Source organism: Mesoplodon bidens (genome assembly GCF_964165515.1).
Source record: "Mesoplodon bidens genome assembly, chromosome: 6".
NCBI lineage: Eukaryota > Metazoa > Chordata > Mammalia > Artiodactyla > Ziphiidae > Mesoplodon > Mesoplodon bidens.
This window is the reverse complement of record NC_138162.1, coordinates 56,115,609-56,131,222: the sequence shown is the minus strand read 5'-3', so window position 1 is coordinate 56,131,222 and position 15,614 is coordinate 56,115,609. Positions and strand designations below refer to the sequence as shown.

The following is a 15,614-nucleotide window of genomic DNA, read 5'->3' as shown; positions in this document are numbered from 1 at the left end:
CATCTTTCTGGGCTCACAAGTCCTGCCTTGTATTTCCTAGTCCCACTTTGTCTCACCCCTAGAAAATCAATTTTGTTCGTCAAATCACCTAGAAAGCAAAGAACAGGAAATTAGCTTTGCAAACTTCCCACATCATGAGAAAATCTAAGAATTCTAAGACAACAGATTTATCTGGAGATTTTTTTCAAAAATCAGTTTACCCAAAGAAAAAAACATCTGCAACTGCCTTCTAACCAAATGAATATTAACTGGGAAGAAGGGGCTGGGGAGAGAGAGAGTACCCCAACGTGCTAGGCACTTTATGGACGAAAACTCAAGTTGGGAGTCAAATAGCTCATATAAAGTAAGTGCCTAGGCTGGGATTTTAACTTACGTGTAATGCGTTCTTTCTAGGCTAAAACCTCTAAGAGTAGTGCTCATGAGCCCACCTCCCTAGCAGGGGAGTTGAAGATAGCAGGCATTTTGTTTCAATGTTAATCCCAAGAACTTGATGCCAAGCTAAGCTAATAACATAATAACAACCCTAGTGTACATAGGGGTTTGGTAAATACTATTAACCCTGAATTCAAAGTCCATTTCACATGGAAAGATGGGAAGAAACGCTTATGAACACAATTTAAACTGAATATTGTCTTCTTCTTCTTCTTCTTCTTAAATGGTCAGACAGTCTCCTGGGCCGCAAGAGGTAGAGATGGTTGTCTCCCCTCCTCCCACTCAGCCCCACCCAGAGGCTCTAGGCTTCAGGGAACCCTGTGCAACTTTTGCTCTTTGAATTCCAAAGAAATGAACTTCTTCAGCACAGGCATAGCACGCTATAAGTGGATGACAGGCTCATCTGAAAGACAGGAAAGGCCTCCTGGTTCTTCTGGTTGAACACACTTACCCTGTGCTCTGGCTCAGGGTAGGGCTGGGCCAGCCAAGGGAGGCTGTGTCTAAGACCCTCTGGGATGGGCAGGGGTCCTCCAACAGGGAGGACAGCAGATCTTAGACCGTGGCCTCTGCCATCACCCCTCAATTACCTATGGTGATGTATGATGTAAGAGACTACTGAGTAGTTAGATCACAAGAAATATAGTTTTAAATGAGGCTCCATTTCTTCACAATACTTGGAAGAGCTGCCAATGCTGCTTTACAGCTTGAAGTCTCTCAAAAAATGTATGACAGATACCATAACCAACAAAAGGGATATCCAATGGTGTCAAAAACTGACATTCTGATGCTTTAAGAAGCAAAACCAGATACATTAAGAAGTAAAACATGCTAGGGAATTCCCTGGCAGTCCAGTGATTAGGACTTGATGCTTTCACTGCCACGGCCCGGGTTCAATCCCTGAGTCAGGGAACTAAGATCCCGCAAGCTGCGTGGCACGGCCAAAAAATAAGTAAATTAATTAATTAAATTAAAAAAAAAGAAGTAAAACATGCTAAATGAGTCACTGTATAGGCCTGACAGATCAAAAGACACTCACAAGTAAAATGACAGAAAATATTTTTTAAAGTTAGTGTTTTTAGCTGGAAAGGACACTCTGATGGTTTCCCCAGCTCTCAAAATTCAGTAGCAGCAGTGGACTTGAAAGTCAAGTAACTTAGAACAAGCTCAAAAGAAGGTGGCAAATTCTGAAGCACAGATTTAGTTTCAATGATCAACTATTCTGTTCAAGTAATATTTAAAAGGAAATGTTCCAATAGGTGCAAAAGAAAAACACTTTGCTCTACTCATAATTTAGAAAGTTAAGAAAGCAAAGGCTGGTGCTAAGGTAGTATAACAGACAAGGCAGTAAAATAGAGTAAAATCCACCAAAAGAAAAGCAGATTGATAAATCAATTGCATACCTGAGAAACAGAATTTTAGCATTCTATAGATTTTAAAAAGAAGAAGGATTCCTGGATCAGAATTTGTTCTTTATGTTCTTCCATTTAGTTCATCTTTTTTCTCATCTACATTTTTCCATCATTATGATGACAGCCACTAAGTAATAAATTGAAAATGGTTTCTATTCTATACCACCTGATGTATAGATGTATGTATGTATGTATGTATACTTTTTCTGATGTAAAAGTAAACAAAAACCAGAAGAAACACTGTGGAAAGGTCTGGAATAGCAAAGAGCACACACGCATTCATATCTTGCTAAATTTCACGGGGTGAATACTTACGAAAGAACTTCAACTGTATTCTGTTTTCTATGAATTTGCATACATTAACAAAGTTTATGTTTTGTATCAAACTAATAACGCAATAAGGTCAAGGGCACTAAAACACTATGCTCCTAATCTATTGGCAAAACAGGTATGGTCATCCTAGAAGTCCCAGTGACAACAAGAGCCAAAAAAGCACAGAATCAAAACTCCTAAACTTCATTTAACCAACAGGTTCAACCTCATTTTCACAGTAAATATTCTTCAAAAGCTGCTGAAGAACTGTGTGACCTGCTCTTGAGAGTTACAATACTTTTCTTCATTTCCTTCTAATGGAATAAAACAAATTAATACAAAGATCACCATCAAGAAATCAGAGAAACAAAAATCCAGATGATTTACAAATTAATCAGGAATGGTTCTCTTTCAAGCTTTTCCATATCCTCACAATAGATGTTTTTCTTCCCAGAAACTAGTCATTTAAGGTTTCATTACCACAGGCTATCAGAAGAAGAAACTTTTCTGTCTAAGTCTGCTAACTGAGAGTTAAACTTATTTCATGGTGAAGAGAGTCAGAATATGCCTTGCCACCCCTCAAATATGCCAGTTATAAGCATTAAGGAATATTCTGAGTTAAAGGCAATTAAGAATCAACAGAGGGGCTTCCCTGGTGGCGCAGTGGTTGAGAGTCCGCCTGCCGGTGCAGGGGACGCGGGTTCGTGCCCCGGTCTGGGAGGATCCCGCATGCCGTGGAGCGGCTGGGCCCGTGAGCCATGGCTGCTGAGCCTGCGCATCCGGAGCCTGTGCTCTGCAAGGGGAGAGGCCACAGCAGTGAGAGGCCCGCCTACCGCAAAAAAAAAAAAAAAAAAAAAAAAAAAAAAAGAATCAACAGATACAGGAAGAGTACTCTTCTCTGCCCTACCCTTTTCTGCCTAAAAGCAGGTTATAAATTTCCCTTGTGAAGGTGTTCCCCTCTCTTATACTGGGAAGAGGAGAGCAACTCTTACCACTGGGGATGGAGAGTCAGCACCAAGATGAATCTGCATAGATAAACCTTGCTAAAATAGCTCTCATCTTCCATTAGTTCCCCCTATATATTTTCTTGGTCACTCCCCTACAATTTACCCACCCTCAGAACCCAAACCCCCTTTGCTTCTTTGTTAAAATGGTATATAAGCCCCAGAGTCTAACAACTTCTTTGCTTCACTTTTTTTCTGTGAACTCCAAGGCATGTGAAATATTACTAAAAACTGTGCTGCCTCTTCTCTTGTGAATCCCTTTTTCCCCCAGTTTCACTGAGATACAATGGACATATAACATTGTATAACCTATCTTTTGTTAGGTTCAGTAATTGGGGGCTTGCAAATTAAACTAAGAGGGTGGAGGAAAGTTTTTCCTCCCTGACAATGATTTTTTTTTCAAAAGAAAAAAAAAAAAAACCCGTACTTGGTTTCTTAAATCTTATAAACTTCTAATTTCATCATCCTGAAATCCTTCATCTAAATTAATCAAGACTGACACTTTGAAAATTGTTCTATAAAACACCCAAGTTAGGTCTGAGTGGAGAAAAATAAACCTGAAAGAATAAATTTTAAAGTTTTTCCCTGAAGCTTTATAAAAACCAGTAACATCAAGTAGTAACATCAAATTTTTGAAATGACTGATTAGTCATGACGTCTGGAAGAAACAAGAGTACATGGAAAAATAATATGGTTTAAAGATATATTGATAAATAGACAAATAGTTTCTTCAATACCACAAAAAAGTAAATTTCATCTCATATTATATAAATTTCATTTTATATAAATTTAGCCACTAAAATCTAAAGACAGCCAATTCAAATGTATATTCCACAGTTAATACTCTAGGCATCAAGGCATTTACCCTGTGCTGCCAAGTTACCTTGTTTTGTGAATACCTGGGCATACACCCAGCCTTTCTGCCAAATTTCTAATTAAATAGCACCCAGAGTCAGCAAAATGAGGTATTTATTAAGCTACCACCACCCACCTACCCACCCACCCAACCACCCAGATCTTTTCAAGTACCTGTCTGCAAGAATCAGAATTATTAATCTCTTGATACTATGGATACCTACAACTAACAGCTGACCTTAAGACTGTAACTGATGCACACAACCACATTTTCAAATTAGTGTTCATCACAGCCTTGGGCTCACTGTGACTGACTGACTTCATCACAGTAAATAAATGCTATTAAATTTGAAGGTATGCATTAGACTTATAAAATACCACTTATCTGTTTCAATCCTGAGGAGCTAAGAGTATATTTGTTAAAAAGAGGAGGGGAAAATATCATGCCATCAAAATAAAGTTTGAAAATCACATTATCCTCATAAAATAAACCAGCATTAAAATTAACTTTGAAGTTCTCAGGAAGCAACAGGGATGTAAGTTAAGAACCCTCACATTTTATATGAGATTTTTACCCCATGGGCTCTCAGGAAGGAGGGGGAAAAAAAAAAAAGAGGTCTGTGTTACCATCCAAGGCACTGCCTGTCCACAGATAATCTACATCTGCAAAGCCCCTCCCCTCCTCTGGGCCCCTGTAATTTGTATTTTTATATGTTTGTTTTGGCCTTTGTTTTTCCGTTTTGTCTGAAAGCTTCTAATTGGCAGCTTATGGGGTCAGCATAGGACCCACCTCAAGCAATTCCTAGGGTAAGAATGAAGCTATCACATCAAAATTAAAAAGAGCAACACTCATTACCTGAGGTCTTCAACTATAATTCTCTTATCTCCTCTTTTTGAAGGAAAAGTAACAGCTACAGAACAAGCTATCCTGGAGTTGTGAAAACTAATTACACACTTACAGACACATACGTGCGTACGTACATACCTACATACGCACACACTCTTTTAGGGACAGGTCAGGCATTCAGTAAAGACACAGCCCAGTGACTTTTACATTTCTAGTCCTGACCCCCAGGAGATCAAAAGCTGGGGAGGGAACAGCATCTGAAACTTAGTTTGCCATACAATTAGGCACTGCAGTTACACCCACCTGTCCCACCCACCTCCAGCCAGAATTCAGATAAACCTGGAAATCCCTGGTTCTATCTCCCTGCAAAATGTTCAGGAAAAGAAGTCAGTAACTCCCAGGTAATTGGCACATTCCAGGCCCTACCTACAGAGACTGATTCCATAGGAAGATCTGGGCAGGGCCCAGGAACTTGCATTTCTGACAGTCATCCCAAGCGATTCCAATGCAGGTACTCTACTGACCATAAAGACTATGATTCCCCAAACTGCTCACTTGCCCATCAAATCACCTAGGGAGCTTTCCTGACAACAGATTCCCAGGGCCTCTTAAATCTTTATTATTTTTTTTTATTTTTTATAAGATGTTGGGGGTAGGAGCTTATTAATTTATTTACTTATTTATTTTTGCTGTGTTGGGTCTTCATTTCTGTGCAAGGGCTTTCTCTAGTTGTGGCAAGTGGGGGCCACTCTTCATTGCGGTGCGCGGGCCTCTCACTATCGCAGCCTCTCCCGTTGCGGAACACAGGCTCCAGACGCGCAGGCTCAGTAGTTGTGGCTCACGGGCCCAGTTGCTCCGCGGCATGTGGGATCCTCCCAGACCAGGGCTCGAACCCGTGTCCCCTGCATTAGCAGGCAGATTCTCAACCACTGCGCCACCAGGGAAGCCCTGAAATCTTTATTTTTTAAAACTCCCTCAGGTAAGGATGTGCAGCCAGACTTGGGAACCACAGGGCTAGACTATCTGAACTGACAACCATAGATTTAAAGTTTCTAGAGAAGCATGGATGCTCTCATTAGTTTTACGTATCCCTCACTCCTTGACCCTCAAAAATCTTCCACTCTCCTCCTGTGGAAGACTCACCACTCACCAGAAGATGCTCCTTCGTCACCCCTGTACAAGTTATATGTCTCACTAGAAATTCATCAGCTGGTCCTGTGCTTAGTTTTTAAAGAGTGAGTTCTGGCCCTCCAACAAAGGCAAGGAGGAAACATGCTAGGGAAGAATGAGAAAACCAGAATTAGGGTCCCTGCTCTGCCATTGAATAGATGTGTAGTCTTGGACTCGACACGTCAACAAAGCTGGGCCTCTCCTCACCTGTCAGTGAGGGAGTTGGCTAAGGTCACCTCAAGGGTTTTTCTGACTCTCAACACTCTATTATTCATTCCCTGCTTCATAAAATCCATTTCACTCCTGCAGCATCAGCAGGTGTCAAGAACTCTGAAGTGCATTTGAGAGCTCAAAGGGACAGACCGACATCAGCTAAGCTGTACAAACAGCATTAGCTTCTCATAATTAATGCCTACAGATAGGAAACAGGGTGAAGCATAAAGCTGGCATAAGCCCAAAGTGAGACCCTGATGAACAACATAATAAACAGAATTTCGACTAGAGAGAAGATAATTGTATTTGAAACTGAACACATTTCTTAACGTATTTCCCTAATCCTCATTCTATCAAAATAGTGACATTAATTCGCTAACACTGACACAATCTAAAAATGATATACTCTCTTTTAGGACTTAGGAAAGAGGCACATACTTTCCTAACTAGGTATTTTGTGCCTGAAATACAGTTTCTTAATTTTAGCATTATTTAAGTAAGGAAAGACTTAAGAAAAGTGAAAAGGAGGGATTTAAATTTTCTTCCCACAGAATGATCCCAGTTTTCTTACAACCCAATCAATTAATGCTCCCGCTCCTACAAAATCAGATACCAGGAGCTGGCCTGGTAGCTCCCCAGGAGGTAGAATAAGTTGGATAATTAGAGAGGGACTGAGAAACTCTGCCCTGATCCTAAAAACATATACTGAAAAACTGCTCAAGATGACTAACGCTAAACGCCACAGGGCAGGCAGGGTCCAAATCCCCACAGATTCTTTCAAAACCTTTTTAGAGATATGTTAATAGTAGCTTCTTCAGAAGACATGCCCACTTTGCCAAGTGCAACAATTCAAAACCCAGTTTTAGAAATCTATGTACTAGACTATTTTGTTCAATACAAGTATTTACTAAGAAACTCGGAATAACAAAAAAAAATCTAAGGTAATTTTATGTTTGAAGCTAAACAATTCAGACCCGTCTAAATACAGATTTAACACATACCAAGAATAAGACGTTAGTGGGCCAACTCAAAACAGGGTTACTAGAAGAGGTCCTTAGTATTCCGATTTAACTACTCAACTTCTTAATTTATAGTTCATTATCATGGATGTTCATTTTATGAAACATGCTCATATTTTATTGACGTGAACAGGTTTTATGGAAGAATTACAGATTTTCTGATAACCAGTTAACAAATGACTTCCAAAGCAACAGGTTCGATGGAAATCTATTGTCAAGGAGGTATTTCCACACACCCGCCCCCCCCATGAGTTCTGTGATTAAATAAGACTGGGGAACTGTAAATCAAACTGGTTTCTTTACTGCAGGATTTTAATATAGTTTTTATTATGTTAATGATCTGCAATATGGTTCTTAAAAACTACGGAGTACAGATTTTTCTCAAACTTGTCTGTCAGTGGAACAGTTATTATTTTTTTTTTTTCTTTTTTTTTTTTCTTTTTGCGGTATGCGGGCCTCTCACTGTTGTGGCCTCTCCCGTTGCGGAGCACAGGCTCCGGACGCGCAGGCCCAGAGGCCATGGCTCACGGGCCCAGCCGCTCCGCGGCATATGGGATCCTCCCAGACCGGGGCACGAACTCGTATCCCCTGCATCGGCAGGCGGACTCTCAACCACTGCGCCACCAGGGAGGCCCTGGAACAGTTATTTTGAGGAATATTTATGACTAAATCTCATGGAACTAAGCTTAGAAAAAACATCTTTTGACCTTGGTGCTCACTGTTCATTTTCTTGGGTACTCAGCTTATGAGAGATTTTAAACAGAAATTTCACTATGGTGGAAACCTCCATTATCCAGCTCTCCCTGAAAAGGCAATTGGGTGAGGGAGTGAAAGAAATGGACAACAAATGTTAACACACTTTGCCAGTATCTAAGTATCTAATCAGGCACTCTTTCAGATTACCCATGCGCTGTGGTTCTAGTACTACCATCCTCCACGTAAAGCCAGAGAAGCAAAGGGTCTGAAGATACAGAAGTCAAATTTATCCAATTTTGCCGCATAATAGCTCTAGTAAAAGGTTTACAGAAGAGTAAGATAATTCAAGACTGACCAGAGGTAAGAGATGAAAATCTGTGCGATGTTTCCTGTGGAAAATGCCTAATACAAAGGATGTATGATTGGTTTACTGTTTTCATCTACCATAACAAAAAATGCGACCTTTATGCCAGTTCAAGCAACATTTTTTTAAATAATAAGAATAACTACTAAGCAATCAAACCAGAAATCTCATAATTTATGTCAAAACCTTCAAACCATTTATCACATTTATGTCAAAGAGACTGCAAAATTCACATATAAAAGGATGCTGTTTTACTAAAAACATAAAATAAAATTCAGTACCAGGACAGACACATGTAATAAAAAGCCTTTGTTCTCTACCTTTCCCAACTTTTCAAAAACTGTTTCTTTAATAAATTTCACATATAAATCTTACATATGCTGCTCACACTGATTTTGGAAAAAGAAATTGAAAAATCTCATCCATTCAATTATCAATATTCAAAAACAAAAAAGAAACCTTCCTGATAATCATGATGAACATCTAAGTAACATAACTAGTTACAATATAATTATGTATGGATTGATGACAACCAGGTTTTACTTAGTTTTTACTTGGTTTACTTGATTTTAATGAATAAATTCTCTCTGTGAACCTCAATCTGTATCTCAAGTAAATACGACTATGAGGCCAAGCCCAGGTGACAGCTCTAAGTCACCCTGGAGACAATAAGCCCTGCTGTCTTGATAAAAGAACAGCTAAAGGTACCGTCTCAGAAAAAGTCAGAATTGGCCTCAGAAATTAGCTAGGGACCCCTTCCTCTGCCTTCTACCTCATTTTACCAAGGGAAACCTAAAGCTGAAGCCAAGGGTTGACGTGACCAACGTCATATGACCAGTCAAAGTTCAGACTCCTGGTCCAACTCCTCAAACTGCCTTTAAGTATCCTTTCCTCATCTGAAATATTTAGCTTAATATTTTGGTTATAAGCCATTTATTACACACCATCACTCAAATTTAACAGTAACATGAAAAAGCTAGAGTCTGTCTATACTTCATTCATTTTCAGTGTTTAAAAACAACTCCCGCAGGAAGCATTAACCCTTCTCTGCCAAGAACACTCTTCTTAATTAGGTTTTGTCTTACTCTAAAAATTTAGTCAAATCTTACAAAATACTAAGGAGATTTTCCACCACCCAATATTCAAAATATACCATCATTAAAGGCCAAATACTCATCTTTTCATTCTTTATAAGAGGAGCACCCATACACCACTTTTTTCCAGAAGCTAAGATCTTACCAAACTCAAATTGTATCAGTACAAATATTTACGTACTGACAATGTCAATATTACCATTTACTTGGTCATACAAAAGGAGGACTATAGAGACTTAAGAAAAAGGACATTTTAAGAGGTTTCTTCCTCTCCTAAAAAACAATTCTCCTTGTATTTCACTGTTGAAATGCTAAATCATGTAAGCTCAAAGATCTCAAAACTAAAGGTTAACATGACACTTGCTGCTCCAGACACACACACACCTTTAAAGCATTTTTCAAAGATGTTATTGTATAGTTCAGATTATAAAAAAGTCTAGTTATTATATTATTTTATGCTTTAAAAGGAAAACTTAAAACTCTCTAAAACTAAGTTTCATACTGTTGATGTAGCCAGGAACAGAGAGAAAATCTAGATGTGTAAAACTCTACCACTGAATGATTTACAAGCAGTAAACTTATTTTCCCATACCTTAAAACACAATCCTTTACATGTGAGGAACCTTACATAAAACTGCATACCTGTTATTTTGTCCCTTACAAGCTTACAGGACTCTATCTCACCGATGCTCCCAAAAAGACTCTTTAGTTCCTCCTGTGTCATATTCTGAGGAAGATAGTTGACTATTAAGTTGGTCTTGCTGTCCTCTGTGTTCCCGGAGTCCACTGGTGACGAGCAGTTGTTGTTTATGGTGGTCGGACCGTTGGCTGTGTTATTGCAAGTTGGCCCATTAGACAGTTGTGTTTCCATGGCAGCAATTACCTGCTAAAAACAGAAGATAAGAAATATCAGAATTCATATTTCACACACAAACTATTAGAGATTCCATCGAAGAATTTAAACACTTGTCACTAAACACAAGTCGTTCTGCTGAAATTACAACAAAGCTTCAAAAAATGCAACACCTATGCTAATTCTTACTTCATATTAAGCTATTTGATTTAAGATCACAATTGTACTTTTCATATACATATTCCATACATGCACATAGCACAATTTAAATCTTTAACATTCTCTAGAACCGCATTCTGGGTCTACTCACATACCCTTACTCACCTGCTGTGTGTCTACAGACTTGAGGAAATTTAGTACCAAAGAGCATAGAATTAAACCCTGACTAAAAATACCAGAAAATAAAAGTGCTTAACATGCTGCCAAAAACAAGCCCCCAAAAATGGTCTACCTAACTTTGCAGAGATATTCAGTTAGCCTAGAAGTTCAAATATTCTAAAACTAACACATCCATTAACTTAAAATCAAGGAGCAAGAGTACTTTAAAAAAATATAAATTTGTCAACATGTACTGTTTTGGTTACATATTGAAAATGTTTTTAATTGACAATATCTTATACCTCTATCGTTGGTAAGAAATAAGAAAATAGCAAATGTTATATGTTAGGGTGTCAAAAGGGTTTGTAGGGTAACTTGGGGGATAAACTGAGTACTTAGTGTACCTTGTAGAATCTAACAAGCCATTCTTGTCAACCTTGGCAGCTAAAGATCACCAACAAGGTAGCTGACCTACAGCATCAAAATAAAATCCCCAAACAATTCAAAATGGTATTTTGCCTTGACTCTGACTTTAAAGGAAAAATAAAAATTAAAAAATCCCTATCCAGTCCACCAAAACAACAATGTAAATATATCAACTTTTGCAAACAGACGAGCCCAAGGAATTTTCATTTGAGCATGTAAGCCTGTTGAAAATGCAAGTGATAAGGTATCTATAAACTCCAGATACAGAATAAATAGTAGAGTTAGGGGAAATGGCCTCAAACTGTTCAGGCTACTCTAAAAATCACTTAGTATAAGCAAATTTGGATCTAGTTCCCTAAAAACCAATCCTATGCTCTTTGAGCAAAAGAGTTACAAACCACAGCCCCAAATTCTCTAAAACCATCCTCCAATAGCTATCTACTTTGGACAGCCAAGCTTGTAGGGGAATCCAAAAAATCAAAGCATCACTGAAAGGATTATCCTTCATATTTCATCCACCTCTCAGCTCCACAAAGAATTACTTCTCAAAATTGACAATTTTGAATAGATGGGATGCTAGTTTTAGGGAAGTTTTAACATATAAAAGGCAAAGAATTTGAGGTAAAATAAAAAAAGCAAAGTAGAGGCAAAGACTGTTACAAGAAAAGAGAAAAAAAGTCTTTTAAAAAGCATATTGCCTAAAAAAAAGTAAAAGGGCACAACCATGGATAAGCAATAGGAAGAAATCTCTACTGCCAAGAGACATTTATAAAAGAAGCCAGCATAGGACAGATTGAGACTGGTCAGACTGGACAAGAATCAGTGTTATCAGGATAAAAAACAGGAGACAAAAATCCAGGCTATCTATGAAATACCAAACCACCTATAACCCTTCCATAACTTCATTTCCTTTTCAAAGAAATGGGTTGTTTACTCTGCAAACTGCAAGCTACCTCTCTTGAGCAAGTACTTTCAGAGAATACTTTGGGGGGGGGGGTAAAGGAAAATAAAGGAACCTTTGGAAATCTATATTAAAAAAAAACGGAAACAATTCAAGATATGCATTTTATTATAATTAACAAATTTATCTGAAACTGAGAAAGGAGGTTTCAGATTTCCTAATAAACCGTAACTGTTTCACTTTATAGAATATTAGCCATGGGTCACTCTTTCCACAGCAAAATGCCTGTGGGATTAACCTCTGCCCAGCAATTAGGAAAACAATGAGCTACAAGATGAGAGTGGCCAAGGCCAATTAAAACAAATCACTATTCAAACCTTAGGGTATATGTGGAGACTATATGAGACCCAAATAAGAGATTCGGACTAAAGCTCACTGGGATGGCATTTGAAATATATAAGCGTTCATTGACAGAAATTAGCAGGATTTAGCAAGGACAACAAACACTCCTCACTTAATTGCACATTTATTTCCATGTTCAGGTGGCAAGAATGAGCTCCTAAGCCAACATTCAAGTGAACAGCTGCAGTAGGCTGTGTGCGCTGAAAATTACAGCATCTCTCAGCTATAGGACCATCTGCTCAGAATAAAATGATACTAATGTGCTATATTTTACAAATAATGCATATTCCATTGATAGGCTCAACACAACTGTTCACAGAATGCAAACTCTTTCAACAGTTACTGGGCAAATAATTTTCAGCCAGATTTACAATTTCGACATTTTTTTTAAACATCAGGAATTATAAATAACTTCAAAATTTAGTAACCAAAAAAATACATAGTAAACAGAATGTAAAGAATTACGGTAACTTAGTATTCAGACCATACCAAAACTTTTTTTTTTTAAAAAAAAGCTTGTCACTCTTTTGAGGCTGTACTAAATCCTAAATAAGATAATAAAAAGTTACATACAAAAGCAGGTTCTGATGCTACATGTACCACTGAAATTGCCATGTGCTTTACATCCTAATGATGGCCATACCACAATAGGTTAAATGTAAGAATAATTAGTACGCCAAATGAAAAGTTCAAGTGTTTGGTATGGCCTCAGCACTCCTGCAACATGCTAAAAAAAAGTAGCCTACAGAATTTAAGAAAAATCCCACAGACCCCGGTCCAAGGCTCTGCTGCCCACGAACCACTTCTAAGCAGAGAAGCCACATCACACAGTCTGACTGCCATGTTAGTTTGGAGTTGCCGTCTGCAATATGGACACAAAAAGTACCGTATGTTAGATGAGCAAGATAATGCAACAAATCAGTTTGTACAAAATTTACAGTGATTGTATTGATATTCCCAGCACGTCCATGCAGTGTGGCTTAATTGAATTTGAGGCAATTCCAATCTAATCTTTCCAAATTCATTTTAACATGTAGTTTTCTTGCACAAATTAAGCATTTTTAATTAAGAGCCTGATTTTAAAACAGTATTAACTAGTTACCTTGGCATCTATCCTAAAGAACTACCTTAAACCACATCTTAAAAAGAATTTTTTTAAATAATAAAATGAAGCAAAACGCTGCATGCTGTCCTATCTCTTAAGGAGGTGGGAGAAGGGAGGAAATGTGAATGAAATTATATTTAGAGTGAGAAAAGGCAGTCATTAGTGAATGCTTTGCATAAAAGCACTCTTTCCCCAAAATATCAGAAGGGCATTAAGAGAAGCTATATTTGCCCACACTGTCACATTATACTATAAATAAATGATCCTTAATCCTGGGACTTAAAATTAAAAGTGAATCAAAACCCTGTGAGATTTTTCTGCCACTATAGTCAAAGGATCTCTAACATGTTAGTGTTGCTGAGAATTGTTCACATATACTAAGAGGCAGTAAACCAGCATCTTTCAATTGAAATAATTGGACCAATAAATAGGATCGTTTGAAGCAATGTTTATATAGGATGTCAGCTTTGTCCCTGAACGAAATCAAGTGAACATTTTTTAATATGTAAATTGTAAACCCAGCACAATTTGAAATGAGTGTTGCTGTGAGGCCTCCAATATAGTTAATGGGCCATTTACCACTTATTACAACTTGCCCAAATACTAAACAGAGCCACAATACTGGCACAAAAGCCAAAGTTTACATTTTAGCCATACATGCAGATGCTTTAAATGGTCAACATAATATTCAGAAAAACTCGGTCTGTGAAAATAAATGAGTAACAAAGGAGGGCTGAAAATGTCTTTTACGTGCATATTTATGATTATAAAAATTTCATCCTTAGAGTTAAACCTGGCTGTATGTTATTTACTCTTGATGCAAGTGCGATGAAATTTGTAACATGTGACAACAGATTCCATTTTCTGGCATCTATCTAAAGGGTTTAACATACTCTTTATGGGATGCCATGAAAATGTTTTACTCTTCTTCCCTTCTCCCACTGTTACCAGGGAATTCAGTCTGATTCTATGTCCTTTATTTAAAAAAAAAAAAAAAAAAAAAAAACACAGTTGAACTGAACCTGTGAAAAAGTAAAGTGCTTTCATAGCCATGAAGTATTTTGACAAGAACCTAACTGTGGTTAGACTACATGGGTAGAACAGTTAGGAGGACCACACCTAACAGGTTAAACCAAGCTTAAATTTATGTCCTCCATACCCTCAGGAGTTAATATCTAAACATTCTTCACTACGTAAAACCATAGATTCGAATTTAATGGCCTCATCCCTTCCATTCCACACGAAGCGGACGCTAATGAGCTAATCTATTGACACCCCTCTTTCTGAAAGCCCCAGGGATGCGAACAATCACTTTATTGCACCAACTAGCTAGGAAGGCTGTGTATGGAAAATGATTCTACTGCACTTTTGCATTTCAAGCACCCCAGACAGTTTCTCTGCTTGAGGCAGACACATACCTTTATGGGAAGTTATAAATAAGTTGCTCACATGGCCCTTACCTTTATGCTGGCCAACAATTCAGTTACTAAAAATGTAAAGCTACTTCCCCTTCACTTAAGGACAGGCAATTCTGCTCTACTCAATCTACCACAGACAACCAGGCTGTGCACTATTTATAGATTCTACTGGCTCTGAAACTCTTTGGAAGGAAAATAAAAGGCCATATTCCAGCAACAAAGAACCATTAATTTTAAAGCTTAAAAAAAATAATGTCTCAATATATGTTCGCCTCTCAATTTAGACATCAATTGTGTCAACTGAGACTACTTTTTCTCGTTATTCTCCATGAAATAATTTATGAAAAGACACTTGAGCACAGATCAGTCTAGAATATTCTAAACTTTCCCTGGGTTCCGAGAGATAATAATGAGGTGCTAGTTTGGTGGCAGCATGGATTTTGAAGGGAGTGGAGGACAGGCGAGGAAGTGGCCTTTATGTTTTCACTCATAGTTTACTTCCAAATTTCTATAAAGACTTTTTAAATGGAATTCTTTTCCTTTTTTACTTAAATGGCCCTCTATGTACTTTCATATCTTAAGTTTCTTACAATAATGGATTTTAGGAAACCAGTGCTATTGCTTGACTGCTTATAGCTGGGACTAACAGTTTCCTGGTCACATGCAGAGAAAAAGAAAAGTCTCTATTTTCCAAACTTCCTAATAAAAAATTCTGAAAACTAAAGTAATCAGCTTCTTGCCTATTTTCAAACCTCCTTCAGACAGCCACCAAACAA

General features: G+C 37.9%; 1 protein-coding gene across 6 annotated transcripts in view; it reads right to left on the bottom strand.

The window, feature by feature from the left end:
• ELAVL2 (ELAV like RNA binding protein 2) overlaps positions 1–13,173 on the bottom strand; it is a gene marked incomplete at both ends in the record, with an annotated part of 72,194 nt that extends 59,021 nt beyond the window's left edge. For 3 of the 6 annotated variants that reach the window (XM_081237526.1, XM_081237529.1, XM_081237530.1), the window contains 2 exons: positions 10,058–10,301; positions 13,087–13,158. In XM_081237526.1, coding sequence (XP_081093652.1) covers positions 10,058–10,301; positions 13,087–13,158 — 316 coding nt within the window. Of the gene's footprint in view, positions 1–10,057; positions 10,302–13,086 lie in introns of all 6 variants that reach the window. The other 3 variants (XM_081237527.1, XM_081237528.1, XM_081237525.1) reach the window with 2 other exon arrangements.
• Positions 13,174–15,614: the final 2,441 nt, after the last annotated feature.